Source organism: Struthio camelus, chromosome 8, assembly GCF_040807025.1.
Source record: "Struthio camelus isolate bStrCam1 chromosome 8, bStrCam1.hap1, whole genome shotgun sequence".
In the NCBI taxonomy this organism is placed as follows: Eukaryota; Metazoa; Chordata; class Aves; order Struthioniformes; family Struthionidae; genus Struthio; species Struthio camelus.
Window position 1 is genome coordinate 9,255,320 of NC_090949.1, and position 18,525 is coordinate 9,273,844.

An 18,525-nucleotide genomic window follows, 5' to 3' on the forward strand; every position below is an offset into this window, starting at 1 on the left:
AGCCGCAAAGCCCCAACTCTACCTGTTGTTGTCCTCCTGCAGAGAGAGCCGCTCCTCCCGGAGCTGCCGAATGCTCTCCTGGCACTCGGCGAGCTCGTCCGCCAGCCTCCGCTGCTCCCCGCGCCTCCGGCCCGCCTCGGCCTCGGCCTCCCGCGCCCGGGAGCAGGCAGCCAGGAGCGCCTCCTGCACCCGTGCCAGCTCTAGGGACAGAGAGCGTGGAGACGTCACCTCCACCCCGCTCGCCGAGTGTCCGGGACGTGGGAGCCAGGCAGCCTGGCCCTACCTCGGGAAAGATGGTCCTGCTGGAGCCGCAGGCTGTGGTTGTCCTCGCGCAGGGTCCGGTTCTCGCTGCTCAGCCGGGACCCCAGCTCCTGCCCCTGGAGGTAGACGTCGGTGGAAAAACCTGCAAGGCCAGAGGGTTGGGGGGATTGGTGCTGAGCCCCTCTTCCTAACGCCCCGCTGTCCATGGGGCAAGCACCTTCCCCATGCATTGGGGTGTGCAAAGCCTGCCCCTCATCGAGCCCCAGGACCCCCGCCGGCCCCAGTCCCGGCGCCGCTCCGTACCGCTCGCCTTGCCGGCGGAGGCCAGGCGCTGTTCGAGCTGCTCCCGGAGCCGGTCGTTGGTGCAGATGGACTCCTCGAGGCGCTGGCGCAGGCTGCGGATCTCCAGCAAGTGCTCCTCCAGCAGGTCTGCCCCTGCCGCGGCCAGGGGGACAGCTCAGGGCAGGGGGCAGCTGAGTCCCCTAGCCCGTGCTGTCCCCACTGTCCTGCCCCGCACCAGAGCCGTGTCCCGCAGCCCTCCTGGGCTGGGTCTCCTCCCCGTCTCCCCATGCCCAGCCGGGATGCCCCCACACCCTCTCTCAGGACTTTACCTGTTAGCTTCTGGCTGGATGGGTACCCCGATGACAAGGTCCCGGGAAACGGCCCGTTCGGCGGCTGGCCGGGAGGAGGCACGTCCCAGCGGGCGCAGGTCTCGGCAGCCCCGGGCGGCTCGGCCAGGCTCTGCGGGGCACCGTGCCGGCAGAGGGATGCCGGGGGTTTGCTGCCCTCTCCAAAGGGGCCCAGTGGGGCTGCGGGCTTTGCTTGCAGCGTCACACCTGCACGCACAGGGCAAGGTGGTGAGGAAGAGGAGGGCAACGAGCAGGGAGGAAGAATGGCAGGAACAAACCCTCTTGCTACGTGCTTCTTGCCCCCAGCAGTGTGGGGCAGCGTCCCCCATAGTGGCCCCATCCCCAGTCCCACTCTCTGCCCCCCGCCCAACCCGTTCACCCCTGGGAGCAGAGGCTCTCCCAAGGCACTCCGGTTATGTGACATGAGTTGGAGGGTCTCAGCCCCACTCTTACACAACAGCTAACCAAACCAGCCCTTTCCAAAGGGCCCCTGGAGTGTACAAGGGCCCACCCAAAGGCCAGGATGGCCTTAGGGCTGCATCCATCCCACCCTCCCCATCCTCTGCGCGCGAGAGCTGCCTGTCCCCATCATCCCGCAGGCAAGCAGAGCGGTGCGACCCGGCCTCGAGGTCCCGGGGAGCAGGAGGAGGAACCAGGCAGGGCTGACAGGTCGGAGGGGCCGGGGGCCGTGCAGCGCGGCATGCCAGGCAGGCAGGACCAACCCCGCGCCCGAGCCACGCGCTCACTTTCTCCCAGCTGCCTCCGGAGCACCTGCAGCTCTTGCTGCGCCTCGGCCAGGGAGCAGGCGGGGGGCCCGCAGCAGCCCAGGAGCACGGGGGCCACAGGAGGGGGGGGCCCGGCAGGCAGAAAGGGGGGCAACCCGGGGAGCAGTGCAGGCAGGGAGGCGCTAACAGGTTTGGACAAGGAGTCAAAGCGAAGGCCTAGAGACAGGAGAGAGACGGGGAGAGACGTTAACGTGGCTCTGGCTCAGGCTGCAGGGAGCCTCTCCTCCCCGCAGGTCCTGGCACGCTCCCAACAGCCAAGTCTCCGGGTCCACAGCCGCTGCAGGCTGGGATGCCCCTGGGGCTGGGATGCCCCGCACAAGGCCTTGCAGCTCTGCAGGGACCGCGGCGGGGCCCCCCGGCATCGCGTGCTCGGCCGAGGTGTGGAGCCGGGCCGACGTTGGGGGTGCGGAGCCAGGCGGCAGGGCTGTGCCGGGTGGCCTCCACCAGGACCTCGCGGGCGAAGCGACTGGGGAGGTGATGGAGCAAGAGCAGGCCGGGCACCCGCTGCTGCAGGGACCCGAGAGGGGCTGCGTGCCAAGCCCCGCGCGGTCCCCGTCCCCAGCCCGCGGCTGCGCTCCCCGGCCCCCCGCGGTACCTGCGCGTCGGGCGGGCTCTTCCCGGCACTGGCTGCACTCGCTGGCCGTGTCCCCGTCGGAGCAGGGCTCGAGCCCGTCGGAGGCGAAGGAGGTGTTGGTGACGGAGCGGGACGACTCCGAGGGCGGGCGGCTGCTGCCCGGCGACTCGCAGCGCTCCTGCAGCTTCGCCTCCAGGCTCTCGATCACCTTCTCCTTCTCCTGGAGCTCCCGGCTGAGCCTGCGGAGACGGCTGATGGCCGGGATGCGCAGCAGGGGCAGGGCAACCCCCAGCCCACGGCCCTTCCCGCCCCGGCCAGACACCCCGGGGCCCTCCCAAGCTGCGAGGCTGCCCTGGGCCACAGGGTGCCCGGGGCAAGCCTGGGACGCCCCATCCCAAGAGCGGAGGCAGCCCCCGGGTGTCCACCCGGAGCAGAGATCCCGGAGCAGCCCCTGCGGGTAGCTGACACCCCATCCCGAAAGCAGCGACAGCCCTGGGGTGCCCATCCAGAGCAGGGACCCCCAGGCCCTCCCCGGGAGCGGGTACCTCAGCGCCAGCAGCTCGTGGCTGGTTTTATCCTCCCCGTCTTGTCGATCTCCTGAAAAAAACAAGCCGGAGAGGGGCACTCAGCGTCCCCGCGCCCCGAGGCCGCCCTGCCGCGCGCTCGTCCCCGAGCGGAGCCGTAGCGAGACGGCCCCGCTCAGAGCGGACGCGGGGGCGTCCGACGGCCCTTCGCAGCACCCATCGCGGCGTCCCTTGCCCTCCTGCCGCGTCCCGCGACGCCGGCCCCAGCGCCGCCCCACCGGCGCTTACCGGTGCCCAGCTTGTCGCCGAGTCTCTCGGCCAGTTGCCTGCCCTGGGCTAGCTGCTCCCGGAAGCCCTGGCCCAGGTAGTAGTCGATGTCGGTGCCGCGGAGGAGCTCCTCGAAGGAGCGCACGGCGTCGCGCAGGTGCTGGGCCAGGCGGCGGCTCGCCCCGTGGCCCTCGCGCAGCGTCTGGCGCAGGTGGGACAGCTCCCGGGCCTGCGCTTGGATCAGCGAGTCGTACTTCCTAGGCGGGGGGGAAGCGGCGAGCGGGGTGTCCCCGGGGCTGCAGCGGGGCCGGGGCGCCGGGCGGCTGCCCCCGCGCAGCCCAGCCCCAGAGCCTGGCTGCGGGTAAAGCCATGCAAGCAAGAGGCGACCGCGGAAAAGCCCCGCGGCCGCCCCCCCCCCCCCCCCCCCAGCCCGGTCCAACCGCGCCGCCCACCCGCCCGCAGTCCTACCCTGGCCAGGCGGCGGATTGCAGCTCCCTGGGCAAGACGCCGGCGGGCTTGGCGGCGGGCAGCTGCGCCTCGAGCAGGGCCACGCGGTGCACCAGGCGCTCCAGGTCGCGGTGCGCCCGGAGGGCGGGCGGGCAGAGGGCGCCGCGGCCGTCTGACTGCCAGCCCTCGTCCTCATCGGTGAGGCTGTGGGCAGGCGAGGCCAGGGCCGCGGGGCCCGGCGGCGGCCGCTCCGTGCCCGAGGTGTAGCCGCTGGTGACGGAGACGGAGCGGGCCCGGCGCTGCAGGCTCTGGATCACCTTATTGGCGTTGAGCAGCTGCCCCTTGAGGTCTTGGACGTGCTGGCGCAGGGTCGCCACGTCCGGCGGGGGCACGGCCTTGAGGACAGCCTTGCCGACCCCGGGCCGGCGCGGAGACCCCAGCTCCTCGCCCAGGCTGGGCTCGCTGAATACATCCGGCTCCTCGCACTCTGCAGAGCGGACGGGGCACGGCGTCACCTCTCCGTGCCGTGTGCTGAGGCACCGGGATCCCCGCAGCCCCCGGTCCCGCTTACCGGGGCTGGTGGTCTCATCGCGGTCCGCCTCGGTCTCGCTTCGCCCGCACGTCTCGTAGCCCAGGTCTTGGAAGTCCACTTGCACTTGCTTGCTGAGCTGCTGGGCGTGGGGTTCACCTGCCAGGCAGCCCCGTCAGCTCGGGGTCCCCCCTCGGCGGAGGAACCGCTGCCTCTGCCCCGCGCACAGCGCCTGGCGCAGGGCGGCCTGGGGCAGGTCCCATGAGCAGGCACTGTCCTGCCCCATCCCCTCCCGTCCCGCGACTCACGGAGCAGGACGTGGTACTTCTCCAGCTGCTCCGCCTGCGCCCGCACCGTGGCCTCCGACGCGGCCAGCTTGTCCTGCAGCTCCTGGCACTGCCTCCGGCCCCGCGCCACCTGCGAGCGCAGCTCCGTGCCCAGCCCCGGCCAGCCCCCGCCGGCGGCCGTGCCCTCCTCCTGCCGGAGGGCAGAGGAGCCGTGAGCGGCCGCCCGCGCTGCCATCCGCATCCCTGCCCCGGCCCCCTGCGCCCGTGGCACCTACGCGGCTCGCCTCCTCTCCGTCCGGGGCGCTGGGGCAGGGTCTCTTGGGCGCCTCGTCCTGGGACCGCGTCTCCAGCGCGGGGCGCTTGGCGGGCACGGCTCCCCTCTCCGCGGGGAGCCCCTGGCCGTCGCCGGTGCTGCCGGCCGGGCGGTCCCCCAGGGCGCCGCCGCGGCCCTTCCGCTGCAGCCTGCGGGGCTCGGGGGCCGGCGGGCCGCCCGCCCCGGCCTCCTCCTGCTCCCCGCTCTCCAGCAGCGACGTGGCTTCGCCCATCCGCTCCTTCAGCTCCGCGTTCTCCAGGCACAGGCTCAGCATGGCCTTCCTGGGGGGGGGGCACGGCACCGTGAAGGGCAGGCGGCAGCGGGGACACGGGCTGGGGGGTCCCCCGCACCGAGCACCCGCCGGCTCCCGCGTCCGGGGACTCTTGCCTGATGTGGGAGACGGAGGAGAAGCCTGCTTCCTCCAGCTGGGCCTTCAGCTCCCGCAGCTCCTCTTCCGCCTGCGCCTCCCGCTGCGGCAGGGCGGCTGCCGCGCTCCCCGGCGGGGCACCCTCAGCGCCCCCGCTCTCCTTGGGCACCCGGGGGCCGTTCTAGAAAGACAGAGGCAGCGGGTGACGGGGACACCTCCCAAGGGGCCGGAGCCCGGCGGGACACGGTGCCCGGCTCCGCGACCCCTGTTCCCGGTGCCGCGCTGCCCCCAACTCACCTGCTGCTTGGCTGCACCGCCGGCCACCTCCTCCTCGACGCCGCCGGTGAGGTCGGCGCCGTTGCCGTTCGCCCCTGCGGCCGGACCTAGGAGACAGCGCAGCGAGGCTCAGGCGCGCTGCCTGCGCCCCGGCGGGGCCCGCGGCCGGGCTGAGCCGCGGGCGCCCACCGCGGGCAGCACTGTGCCCAGGAGCACGGCCGCCCCGGCAACGCCGCTCGCCGCAGTCACCGCTGTCGCCGCTCTGCGTTCGCACCGCCTCGTGCTGGCCGCCCCGCGGCCCTGCGCCGCCCGCCTGTCTCACCCGTGCCGCAGCTGCCAGAGGGGCTGCTGCACCTGGCGGCGCAGGGCAGCGATGCACCGGCGACTCGCGCCGGGGGCCGTGAGCCGGGACCCGCTTTCCTTGCGCCCAGCTCTGCTCCTGGCCCTGCTCTGCGCAGCGGGGAGCGAGGGCTCGCGCGCCTCGGCCGGCCGGCTCAGCCCTCCTGCCTTCCTCCCGCACCGCCCGGCCTGCTCGGCTTCGCCTCGGGGCTGCATGCTCAGGAGACCCGCTCCTAACCAGCGACTACCACAAGGCTGCAGCCGTCGGGGCCGACGCGCAGCCCGGCCTGGACGGACGTCACACCCCGTACGCCAGAGCCTGGTCAGCGAGCACGGGGAGCGAGGCCACCCGGCGCGCTCGAGACCTGGGAGAGGCGCTCCTCAACAAGCAAAACGCGTAAAAGCAACGAGCGGCAGCCGCAGCGCTAGGACCCAAGTGAAGAAGCAGCAGCTCCCGTGCGGGGGGTTAGCGCAGGCGAAGCGCAGCCCCGTGCTCCCCCAGGTGACATGAGCTCCTCTGCGACACAAGCTGCTGGGTGGCAAAGCACCCAAGGGGCTACAGCCCAGGAGGGAGAGGGGTCACAGCCCCTCCACACGCACCCACGGCCAAGGGCCTAAGAGCCACACGCACGCAGCTCCTGAGCCGAGGCAGTCAGGCCAGGGTGGCTTGCGGCCAGCACAGCCGCTTTGGGGACGGGGGAGAAGCACCTCTCCACCAGTCTCTAACTGTACCAGCCCCCTGCTCTCCGCCAGCACCCGTGGCCCCACGCAGCTCCCAGCACTCCAGGGTCAAGGCAGGAAAAGGGAGGGGAAAAAAAAAAAAAAACATTGGAGAGGAAGAGGAAGCTGGTAGGGGGCAGCAGGGGAGCTCACACATGGGGGCACGGGGCAGACCGGCCCCAGGCTGCTGTTTGCTGAGCCTTTGAACCCTTCACAGCAGCAGGAGCCCCCCAGGGTGCAAATCACAGGGGGCAGGAACTACCAGGCAGCCTTGCTCGGCTCTGTGTACTACAGCAGAAGAGATGCAAACCCGAGCATTTGTCACAGACCACCGCGCCTCTCACGCGGCGCTTGAGGAGAAGTGGTTGCATGGCTTGAAAACCGCACAGGGGCCACAGGCCTGGAAGGACTCCCAGGTGCACTGGCTGCACTGGAAACCTTCACACCAACAGCAGAAGGGAAACAAGGTCCTCAGGGAAATCAAGAGGGAAAGGAGAGCTCTCCAGAGAGCTGCGAGACAGCACAGAGCACAGCACAGTTCAGAGGGTGCTCTCCACCTGGGATGCTCAGCCTGGTCCTTCTGCAGAGCTAAGGAGCACACAGCAAGGGACAGCAGGGATGAAACAGGGCCCTGAAGAACAGAGCAGAGAACGCGAGAGACAGCCTCAATCAACACTCCCCCACGGGGTGTCTAACAGTAGTGATACCAGGAGAGAGAGGTCAGAGACAGATCTGCAGCAAAATACAAGCCCAAGTGATAGGAGCTGCCAGGGAACCAGCCAAGGCTTCCCCTGTGCTATGCCAAGGAGCCTGCACTCTGTCCTGCGCTCCACATGTCCCGAGGAACGGGGGAGCGAGCCAGATAGAGCCAAGGATGGAGTGGGAAGGTTGAAGACAAGGATAGGGACACAAAGGTTCCTACAAAGCGAGAGGCAGAAGGCAAGAGAGAAGATGGTGCTACACAGAGAAGTGAGAGGAGGCATGAGAAGTGGAACACGAGAAAAGGAAAAAGCCAGCCAGCCATAAAGCAGAGCTGCTTCAGCACTGCTGAACTCTGCACACAGCTAGGCACAGAGCCAGAGGTGCAACACTGACCTGCTGCGTGAAGAGAAGTCTCTGCTGACTCCTATCCCTGGCTCTGAGCCAGGGAAGGGAGGATTTGAGCAAGGGTGCAAAGCATGGGATACAGGCCAACATGTGAGGCAGTCACAAGGAGGCACGTAGCAGAGCGGTCGCAGGTCCAGACAGCACAGGCCAGCAAGACGGAACTCTTCTGCTTCACACCCTCCAGGTTTGACTTCTGGCCAGCACAAATGGAGGTGACCAGAGGTACAAAATCTAGTCCCACCACCTTGGGAAGCGATCGAGTATGATATGGCTGATCCTTACCCCTCTGCGCGCAGGAAGCACAGATCACCGGAAAGCTGTTACCATCACTTTCCAGCTCTTACACTAACCCCAGCACTCCCAGAGGAAAGGAAAGATGCCCTGGAGAAGGCAGACAGTAGTGCCAAGCGGGGCTGTCGCTGGCAAAGGAGAATAGGGCCCACCCATTTTCCAAGGGGGATGGGGAACCCGTGACTGAGATACGCACATACTAAGGTGGCAGAGCCAGCACTGGCCAGCCCAGACCCTGGGAGCAGGAACAGGTCTCATTCACCTCAAACCATCTGTGCTCTCCCCTCAAGGCACAAAAGTTAGGCTGAGGCACAACTTGCAACCAAAAATATAAATAAAATAAAAATAAGCAAAAAAACCCAAGAGAATTCAGGAAAGTCTTCACTACTGACATAGCATTTGGTTTGAGCATAAAATGGATCATTGGCTCTATGCTCAAAACGCTAGTGTAAGATCACGAGGCAAGCAGTACCCAGTCCCTGCTTTATCGGTCTTGGTACCCTTCCCAAACTCCCTGGTTCTGGACCCCACTTGTCCACATACACCTTGTCCTTCTGCACCTGCAGCCATCAACCCAACAGGGGGATGTTACTGGGTAGAAAAGGGGGAGGGAATGTAAAAATTCACACTCATGCACTTGGGAGAGGATAGAGAACATTTGGCGTTTCCTTTAGTGAAAGGGAATCTTTATTTGGCCCATGGGGGAGGGAGAAGGGAAATGAAGGGAAATCAACTAAAATGGAATGATTTGAGTGTGCAAATACATCAGTGACCACGGGGTGGGTCAGACAGGAACGTACACGAGACACAGGTGGATTGCACTGATTGCAGTTTCCAAGCAGCTCCAAAAATAAAACAAGAAACCCCGCGCGCCAGCTCTATCGTACCATTACTAAGTACCAAAGCGACCCTCTCGGAGTCGGTGAGACAGGCTTGCTCGGTTAGTGAACCGTTTCCGTGGCAGGTGGGCAAGCGCCAGGGCTCAGAAGGCATGCTGGGGTAGGACTCTCACACGCCCCTGTTCCCCACCTCCTAAGGCGCCCTGCGTCTCCAGCCTGCTCAAACGCTCCAAGCTTCTTCCAAGAGCTTCTTCCAGCTGTCCCCGGAGCTCCTGGACCCCCTCCAGCTCCACCTGCAGAGTGTGGTCTCTTGCAGCACTAAGCGGACACGCCGCACAAAAGGGAAGAGGGTTAGACAAGCTGCAGCAACCCTTAGAGCAGCAAGCACACACCAGACTGGGTCTCTCCATCCAGGACTGCCACTTACTCCAAGCACAGGCCTTCCATACTTCATAGGCAACTTGGACACCTCCTGCTTCACCCCTAAACCTCCCCAGAGCACACCCATCCCAAAAAAGGCTTCAGTCCAGGGCAGGGGGCTCTTAGTCAGTTGTTCTTCAGTACTTACCCAAGCACTCCACATATGTGCTCTCTTGGTGGGAGGTAGCTCAAATATCCCAGAGGCTGCAGCCCCATGAAGGGCAAGGGATTAGTGTGGAGGACAGAAGGCAGGCCATACTCTGCTGCAGGACAACAGCCTAGACAAGCACCTAGACGGACCCTTCTCAACCCTATAGCTGAAGGGTTGGGAATTTGACATGGGGAACAGCAGCCTCAAAAGTGGCTCAGTGTGAGCGGAAAGCCCAGCAGAGAAGGAAGAAGCTAGGGAACAGGGATGGAAATCCCAGGGCCTGAACAAAGGGTAGCAATGGAGGCAGTTTATGTACCATTTGAAGCCGGCCACTGCAGTCTTTTCGGGGAAGGTAGGATGCCCAAAACGTGGACACCAAAAGCTGAGCTCGTCCAATTCCTCACCCAGGCCCTCTTTTTCTCACTGAAAGCTCAGACTTGCAGAACGCTCACTGCTTCAGGGGTCACTTCCCTGGACCACCCACCCACGCCCCAGCAGCAAGGCAGTGCAGAGCCAGGGCAGCCTTGCTTACCTGTCCGGGTGCGTGTGAAACTTCACCAGGCTGCTGTAGAGCTGCCTCTCTGCTTGGAGAGCCTCATTTAGCCGATTCCTTTCGGCCACCAGCCCTTCCAGCATCAATAACAACTGGCCAGAGAGAACAAACAATAGGCAACACTTAAAGGCAGAAATCAAAGGAGGCATCTGGCCACCCTGAGAAACAGAGGCTTCCCTTTCCGGATTTACCAATCACCTCTCTTGCTTTGTCTAAGTGACCAAAGCTGAGCAGAGGGTCACCCTGGGCTCCCCAAAAGACTGCCCTTGAGGCCAGTGCTAAAAGAAACCAATCCTCCACTCCTTTGTGTTCCCCCTTCAATATATGGCCAGCCTCCAAGGACGAGAGCGCCTCAGCATATCCAGAGGCTGAAAAGAAAGTCTCATTACTGTGAGCACCAGCAGAAAAATAACACGTCCATGCTTGCTCCATAGGGCACGCTACCTGCTGCCTTCTGTTTCCAGTAGCCTCTTGTACTCGTGATTCTGCTATGGCCACTTTCTCCCGAAGCGCCAACACTTCTTGTGTCAGCCTTTCCACGGCTGGAATTTCTTCGGGATCCACCAGCTGCATCTGCAGATCCTGAAAACCAAGCACAGGAGGGCTCAGGGGAGAAGGGCTCAGTAACAAGGACAGCTGAACTGTTGTAACCCTGCCTGGAATGCAACTGCCAAAAGTTTCCAGTGCTAGGGAAGACCAGAGTTTCCAAAGACAGAAACGCCAACCGGGGTGCGATAAGCACAGATGACAGCCTGAAGCAAGATTTGAGGAGGGACACAAGACACCGTTTAGAGGACTCCCGAGGAAGCGCACTTGTACACGAGGAGCAGAAAGCCAAATAACGGCACTCTGGGCAAAAGCCTGGGTTTGGGGTCCTTGCATTCTGGACAAAGTAACAGAAGGCTGTAGGCAAGCCAGCAGCAGTACCATCCACAGCCAGCCAGCCACGGTAATCTGAAGAGGCCCCTCACTCCTTAGCAAAGGTATCCAGTCACTGCTATCACAGAAACCAACAGCTTGGTTTCTGACATCTTGTCATTCAGTAGGAACAAGTGAGTGACAAACAGGACATGGGGAGGAAAGAGGCTCCTCTGCAGCCTTCCCGGGCAGAACTGACCCAGCACATTTCCTCACCTTGATGAGGTCTTCTTTGATCTGGATGCTCCTGGTCAGGGACTCTATATCTGAGGCCTGCACCTGCAGCTCTTCCTCCTGCGTGGCCACGACAGACTGGAGAGCAGTGAGCTCTCGCTATGAAGGGAAGAGTCCATGAAAACATCAGAAAGCCCAAACCCTACTGCCAGCTGCTGCCCCATGTCTCTCACTCCAGTCCCCCCACCATGACAGGGGGGTACAAAACTTCCCGCAAAGGGCAGGCTGACAGTTTCCTGTAGACAAGGCAGAGACAAGCACAGACTTCATCACAAGCTCACCCTGCTTTCCCTTTCCTTCTTTGCCATTAGCTCCAGCTCCTCTTTGGCATTAACAAGCTCCTTCTCCAGTTCTGCTGCTGACACCGTAACTGCAAAGAGAGCTAGGTTATTACAGGGTTACCATGTGTCACATGATCTCTCTGACCCTGGGATTAGACAGAATCCATCTCTTTGGTAAGAGACAGGTCCATAATGCCTGCTCCCCAACACACTGCACTTTCCTAAAGACTGCTGCTCCCTTCCTGATCCTTGAACAGCCCTAGAGAACAGCAATGTCCCAAGCCAGCTGTCCCACTCCTGGTAAAGTTCAAGCGTCCTGGCCGCAAGGCTATCCCCAAGCTAGTCCCACGTTCTCACCCCCAGCCTGAACCATCAGGTCAGAAATCCCGCACTGGAGAGTATTATCTGTTGAGCAGAAGCATCTCACCCCAAATTCAAGGTCAACTTTTCCCTTTCCCACGCACCCTCCGAACCATCACCCACAGGGAGGCATAGCTTTATTTCAAAATGAGCAAGAATAGATCAAGCTCTTTGTCCTCGCACAGTTTTGTAAAGCTATGTTTCCCCCATAGCCAAAGCTCCGAGAGGTCATTTTTGGGGACCTTGAGAGAAGCTGTCACAGCACTCACCGTCCTCTGTCCTGCAGCTGCTGTCCCCCTGTGTTGGTCTGGCAGTAGCTGCAGCTCCACAAGCTCTTTGCAGCATTTCCTGAAAACACAGAACTCTCCTAGTTTGCACCTTTATGGCGAAGCTCTCAGCTTCCCTGGAGCCCAGGCTCCAGAACTGCAGCAAACAGCCGGCTGCTTTGCTGATGCCTCTGAAACACGGCAGCAGGGCAGGTGAACGGCACCCAACCTGGAAGCTTCATGCATGGGAACAGGGCTCTGGCCTTGCTTTATTTGGGATTAGGAGGTTGTTGGTAGTGAGCTCCTTGATAATAGGGATTAAACACGTTTCACTCAATCACAGCAAGCCCACCTTTCAACTGAGACTTCACCTAGACCTCGGTCTTCCTCCAGGGATTTGGACTACCAGAGGGACCACGCAGGAAGGAAAGCACAGAGCTTGGCCCACATATACATCTCTGGAAGTCTCTGGAGCTCTCTTTGATCCCAGGAATAGAAACAAGCCACCTGTTTACAGCTGTTTCAAGACCCTCAACATATCAGCTCACCAATAAACCATTAACAGCTGCTCAAGTAGGAGTGTGGCATATGTAGCCTCTGAGTTGCGCTCAGCCTCAAAGGGGTTTTTAGCAAAGCTGCTTTAAAAATACCAGTTCCAATTGTGGAAGAGATGGCAAAAGGCCAGCAGGCTCTGCCAAGAATGAGTGGGGCCTAAAATTAGCTCCGTTGTCCCTTCCAGAATGTGACAGTGTCAGGGAGGGGATTACAATGCAGTGGCCCAGCCCGGCCCAAGGAAGGACTGGGTCAATGCTGGAAGGTCAGAGGGTGGATTTCTCACATATTCGCATGTGCCCTGGGGACTCAAATACTGCCTTATCAAAAGGAAAGGAGACACCGAGTGACAAAGGCTTGTGGGATCAAGATCAGAACATCCAGGCAACATTTCTGCTCCTCGGTTTCATCCATTCCTCCTATAGGAAGTCTCTTCCCTAACCTACTCTCTTTACTACCATCCTGTGTGGTGCTTCCCTCTCTCATTTCCTCCTGCAGTGATCGTTTCTCTCTGCAGTCCTGAGGCTGCAGGCAGAGAAAGGGCGAACAATTCTTACTTGTATGGGCTGTTGTTCGTCCTGCTTCGACAGCCCGGCACCAGCTGACTGGGTCCCAACAGGCTCCTTCCCCGACACGTGCTGGCGCAGGACCTGTAACTCACAGCTCCTTTCAGCCAAAGCACGCGCCATCTTCTCAGCAGCAGTCTGAATGAGCAGGAAGAAAAGGGGAAGGCAAGGCTGTGACCAAGGGTTGGATCCCTCTCCCTCACCTTCCTTAGGGGCTAAGGGAAAACATATCCATATCTATCTGTCACTTGGGGAGAAGAGAAATGCTCTACACACCAGTCTGGGAGCTACTGCTCCTGGTCCCTCACAGTGGCCCTCTCCTCTCTGCTTGCCAGACAGCTTGCAGCAGGGCTCAGCCTCTGCTTACAATGGAGCAAGCCCCTCAGTTTCCCGCACCCCAACCCAGAAGGGGACGGAGACACAGGAGAGGCAAAGAGGACAAAGAGGAACAGACAAAGCTGGGTCTTTTAGCTGCCTTTTTATGAAAGGAAATTCAGTCCAAAGTATCTCAGGCAACGCTGAGGTGCGTCCAGGGCGCAAGAGGAGGCAGAAGAGAAACTGAGACTCTTCGTGCAGCAGCTACGCTCCCAGGATTATGCGCTGGTTTGACTAAAGTGTAAATTAACAGGCCATGAGCAGAGTTTCCTCATACTTCTAAGCTACACAGCCGACAGCTTGGAGATTTCCCTTCTGGTCTGCTAACACCCCTATGAAGCAATGACCTTCCCCAAAGCCCCACCACTGCCCCACATCCCTCCTTCCCCACCACACGCACTTGCAAACCCTGAGAATACGCAAGTCAGCCCAGCTCACTTAGCGGCAAGAACCCGACCCCTGAACACAGCTAAGAGAACTGCCGATCCATAATTGCTCCCACATGGTGGGTTGAGACCCACCTACAAGGGACCTCATGCAATCTCATGTAATTCTCCAACACCCAGTAGCTCCAACCAGGCGGCACTGAGAGTAGCCAGACAGCAGTTTCCGTTTGCTTAACGCAAGGCAGAAGCATCTGCCCCAGCCTCTCTGCTGCTGCACCAGCACACAACTCACTCGGCTCCACTGCTCCCTGGCGCTCACAGCCTGCAGCAGCTCCCGGATTTCAGCATCGTGCTCCATGGCCTGACGGTTCCTGTCACTGAGGAGATCCTGTAGCATTTTCTCCTTGCGCTGGAGACGCAGGCACAGCTCCTCTGCTACCTCACTCTGCCCTGGGCCCAGCTTGCACAGCAGGGTTGCTGTGAGCTCCTGAAGAAGGGGAAGGATGGGAGAGATGGATAGATGTTGCTACCACCCTCAGCAAGCTGCAAGTTGTTTAGGGCAAAAACAGCTCTTCGGCCCGAGTACAGCTGCAGGAGCAACGTCCAAGGAGCACAGGTATGTACAGGTGCCAAGAGTTAGCCAGTTTCCCAGGCACTGACATTGCTTTAAGTACGCTCCTCAGAGGCGGACAGGGAGGCAGGAAGCTCTTGGCACTGCTCTCTGCAGACGCACTGACTGAAGGCCTGGGAGGCCAAACCACAGCCTTACCTCCACTTCCTTGTTCCTGTCATGCAGGCAGGTCTGCAACTGCTGGATGATCCCCTCCTGCTCCTTCTGCCTGCTGCAGGATTTGGCCTCGGTCTCCTCCTTGAGCCAGCGGAGGTTTTGGCAGGTTGCTGATACCTGCTCTAGTTCCAGGGTTTTGGCTTTCAAGAGGCTCTCCAGGCTCTGGGGACCACAATAGAAGCAGATCAACCAGGGACAGAACCTTTACCCTGAATTAAGCAGAATTGGTACCACCAGTCTCTTCCACCAGCAGTGAGTCATGCAGATTCACCCACCTCCTCTCCAGACACTATATTCACCTCCACACCCAGCCCAGAACCACCACTGACTGACCCAGGAACCTGCCCAGCGCACAGGGCCAGAGGAAGACCCGCTCTCCCTAGGGAAAATCGCAGCACTTACAGGAGGGTTTGTCTAGCACACCACCACACTGCAGCGAGGCTGCTCTCTGCAAAGGCAGGTACAAACACTCACGTGAATAGTGGCCTCGTTGCTGGACAGAACGCTGCGCAGCCTCTCCAGGTCACCTCCACGCTCTCTTACTGAGAGATGGAGCTGTTGCAGCTCTTGTTCCTTCTTCTCCAGGGCACAGAACTTTTCATCTACTGCTCGCTAGGGTGGGAGAGGGTGCTCACTCAAAATCGGATAGAATACCTTTAAAATACACTACTCGCCACGTTGGGCGCCTCAGCTCTCCCTTCCAGAGCGCTCCTTTGGCGAGCGGGGCCACAAAGAGCATGCAGAAGACATGGTCACCCTGGGGTCAGCCTTGGGGAATAGCGTGGGGCTGTACCACTGCGGGTAACCCAAAGGCTGAGCTGCAGGGAAAACAGGGGGGCTTCACTGACAGACTGTGCTTACCTCCAGAGCAGCATCCCTGTCGTTGACTCGCTGCTGCAGTTTCTCCAGCATGGCATCCATGGCTGCAGGCCTCCTGTCCAAGCCTTGTTGGCGTTGCAGAAGTTCCTTCGATTCCTAAAGAGATCATGCATGCATACATGTCCACACAGCAGTACAGAAGAGCCTGGGCCAACTACTGACACCTGCCAGCTCCACCCCCCACCATTAAAGGGCAGTGGGGCCCCAGCACACCTGGAGGCTGGTTGGCTAAGCACCTGCAAGGGCTCACCAGGCACCACCTTGGGCTGAGGCACTCCGATAGCTGTGCCTCCTTCCTCATTTTGGAGTCCAGAAGCATCTCTGACCATCCCTTCTTTGAGGGGCATGTTTGAGAACTACAGACTGACATTTGCACCTCCAAATACCAAAGGAGGAGCAGGATCCCGGCTGCTTACGCTCTGCTTGAATCTTTCTGCAACTCACCTGCAGAAGTTGTTCCTTGCGAGCCAGGTGCTGACTCAAACACTGAACCCTCTGCTCCTGGGCCTGCAGCTCACGGCATTTCTCCCACTCCGCAACCTGGAGCTGCTGAGCCTTGTCCTGCAGTTCTGCCTGCAGCTGCTGCACCACAGCACGCAGCTCCTGCAAGGGAAAGCACTCACCTGCTTTACAGTCCTCAATGGACCTGTAAACAACAGGCCAACCTGAAGGAGGTGAGAGCAACAAGGGCTGTGGAGCCATCAAGAATGCTCTGTGTTACTAGACACAGCTTTCACATCTCAAAATACAACTCCTTGCTAATGAAGTTTGAATTTATTTCCCTTCCCAGGGCATCTATTCATTTTTAAATCCCTCGTTGTGGCCACAGGTTGAGCTTTACATCTGCCACAGCTAGCCTGCTGCAGCAGCGGACGTAGATTTGTAACATTACAAAAAGAGGTGGGACGTCTGCAGCAGCTAAAAGCATACAAACGACAATATGCGTACTATCATGTGTCTTTGCCGATTCTAAGTCCTACGGTAGGAAGCTTTCGAGGCTGGAGAATTCTCCCTGCCATGTGAGAGAGGGGGTTAGCCAAGTGTAACCAAGCGTGCTCAGAATGGTGTAGGCAGAGATGAATGACGGCAAAGTACAGACTACATCAGTGCTTCTTAACCCTTGTAACCCCATGGACTGCCAGGCTAAGTGCCTGTCACACCTGGTTGTGTTTCCAGGTCGCCTCTTTTTGCTGCTCTTCTTCATGCACTGTGGTTTCTAGGAGCTGTGTCACTCTCCTGGCTTCAGCCAACTGATGCTCTTTCTGGCGCTGAGCCCTTTTCAGCTTCTGCACCTCCAGCTGGGTGTAAAAAAGCGTGTTCTGAAGATCCAGCAGGGCCACGTGTTGCTGCTGGGATGAGGGTGGACTCTCTGACATCTAATGAGAGGGAAGCAAAAAAAACCTCAAGATCCATTTCACACAAGGGGTCTGAAGCTCAGGAGCTCTGCAGAACCACAACTGATGTGCTCAAGGCTTTCCAGGGACATACCTGCAACTGTCCAAGCTGGCTTCTGTGTAACATGTCTCGCAGCTTGGCCATTGTCTCATTTTGCCCTTCAATGACATGGTACAGCTCTTCCGTCTACGAGGCAAAGGATGGGAAGCCCAGTCATAGGCCAGCCAAGCACAAACCCTTTCCATCCCCAGCCTCCAGCATGGATTATGACGCGTCTTGCAAGAAAGTAAGAGCTTCTCCAGGAACAACTTAATGACATCCAGGATGCCACGCAATGGCTTTTCAGTCACTGTCTATGAGGGCTACCACAGATGTCAGTGAACACCACCCTGCCTGCCCAATGCTATTACCTCACTCTCCTTGCTCTTCAGGGCCTCATTCAGACTCTGGATTGTACGGTCTTGTCTCTGCGATGTTTCTTGGAAAGATTTTAACTCAAAGTCCAATTTATTCAGTTTTTCCTGTAGCAACTGAACACAGAGAAACATGAGGTTTTGCTTATCCTGCCTAACGCTCTAAACACACTTAGGACTCCCTCCAGCCCTTACTCAGTCCACGCAGCCCAGACATTCACCAGATCAAGACCCGTGCAGTTTGGCCCAGAGTCTGCATGTGCTGTTTCTGAGCTGTGCTGAGACCGCTATGTGGAAACACAAAGCCTTCCCTTCTTCCACAAGACTTTGCCAGTGCTCCTAGTTCCTCCAATACAGCCCCCAGGTGCGCGGCACGGTTTCCAAGCTCGGGTTTCATATATCGCACTACCTCCCACACACTCCAGGAGAGTCCTGTTCAGATCCCCCTGCACCCTTCCCCATTTCTAACATTTGTTTCTGTTCCCTTAAGAAGGACAGACTGCTTCAGCCTAAAAAACTCCCAAGAGATCTGAACAAAAATATCACCATGGAGAAGCTACACATCCTAAAAACCCTTTGTTTTTGAGGCCTCCTAGTGCATTGCAGCTACATGTCTACAATCTTCCAGCCCCTTCTCTTACTACCTCCTCACATCACCCAGGCATTCTTGCAGAAACTGCTGGTTTAGGCAGTTCCACGTTTGATCTGATCAGTGGTTCATCTAGCCTCGAGTTCTGGCTTCAGCACATAGGAGTCTACTTTGTGCCAGCTTTCCAACAGCACAGCTGCAGAGCAAAGTGAAACTTCTTGCTACACTCGTGGTTGATTTTAAGTGTCAAAAAGCAGAATGTTTTAAAATGCCAACAAGCACTTGTTTTTAGGCACTGTCATGTACATCTTAGTGAAAGAAGGTAACTCCCAAAACTGTTTGAGCTATGTCACTCTCTTTAGGGTGAAAATGTCTAAAGCAATTGTTCTTCAGGTTTTAAATCAACCACACCTTAAGATATACATCTTTCTTGGAACCGACTCCAGTCTCAGTTTCCCAAAGAGCTGGTACTGCCATATGATCTCTTGTGCTGTTTATTGGCTTACACATCTGTCATGTTATCTCTTCTCCAAGAAGCACTTTGCCCCCCCCCCCGCCCCCAACACACACATTGTTTAAACTCTCCCAGTTGTATTCACTGGGCCTTCATCCTCTTCTATTTCCCTGTAAACCTTTGTGGATCAGGCAGCTCTAACAGCTTACACCTGTCCTTGGATTTAAAGAACCTATCCAGCGATGCTTTTCCTTTTATCCCCTCTGTTTTCTCAGTTGGATACAGTTACCTTAGAGCTCAAGAGTTTAGCTAAGAACATCTATCCCTTGCAACATGTGTTAAATTTGATCTGCCTCAAGACTACGTGGCTTTCTTAGGAAAGAAACTTGCA

General features: G+C 59.4%; 1 protein-coding gene across 5 annotated transcripts in view; it reads right to left on the minus strand.

Annotated features, from left to right (window-relative positions):
- Positions 1–18,525, minus strand: part of PDE4DIP (phosphodiesterase 4D interacting protein) — a 31,327-nt gene that overhangs the window by 2,750 nt on the left and 10,052 nt on the right. For 4 of the 5 annotated variants that reach the window (XM_068951971.1, XM_068951970.1, XM_068951968.1 and 1 more), the window contains 29 exons: positions 17,089–17,208; positions 16,772–16,864; positions 16,444–16,659; positions 15,728–15,886; positions 15,266–15,379; positions 14,879–15,016; positions 14,387–14,566; positions 13,910–14,104; positions 12,848–12,994; positions 11,742–11,820; positions 11,113–11,201; positions 10,814–10,930; positions 10,124–10,261; positions 9,659–9,771; positions 8,746–8,873; positions 5,281–5,366; positions 5,004–5,164; positions 4,579–4,897; positions 4,325–4,493; positions 4,059–4,175; positions 3,509–3,974; positions 3,062–3,297; positions 2,795–2,846; positions 2,271–2,488; positions 1,637–1,831; positions 873–1,097; positions 565–696; positions 284–403; positions 23–200 (listed from right to left, as the gene is read on the minus strand). In XM_068951971.1, the coding sequence (XP_068808072.1) occupies positions 23–200; positions 284–403; positions 565–696; positions 873–1,097; positions 1,637–1,831; positions 2,271–2,488; positions 2,795–2,846; positions 3,062–3,297; positions 3,509–3,974; positions 4,059–4,175; positions 4,325–4,493; positions 4,579–4,897; positions 5,004–5,164; positions 5,281–5,366; positions 8,746–8,873; positions 9,659–9,771; positions 10,124–10,261; positions 10,814–10,930; positions 11,113–11,201; positions 11,742–11,820; positions 12,848–12,994; positions 13,910–14,104; positions 14,387–14,566; positions 14,879–15,016; positions 15,266–15,379; positions 15,728–15,886; positions 16,444–16,659; positions 16,772–16,864; positions 17,089–17,208 (4,700 nt within the window). The remainder of the gene's footprint in view (positions 1–22; positions 201–283; positions 404–564; positions 697–872; positions 1,098–1,636; positions 1,832–2,270; positions 2,489–2,794; positions 2,847–3,061; positions 3,298–3,508; positions 3,975–4,058; positions 4,176–4,324; positions 4,494–4,578; positions 4,898–5,003; positions 5,165–5,280; positions 5,367–8,745; positions 8,874–9,658; positions 9,772–10,123; positions 10,262–10,813; positions 10,931–11,112; positions 11,202–11,741; positions 11,821–12,847; positions 12,995–13,909; positions 14,105–14,386; positions 14,567–14,878; positions 15,017–15,265; positions 15,380–15,727; positions 15,887–16,443; positions 16,660–16,771; positions 16,865–17,088; positions 17,209–18,525) is intronic. The other variant, XM_068951969.1, reaches the window with a different exon arrangement.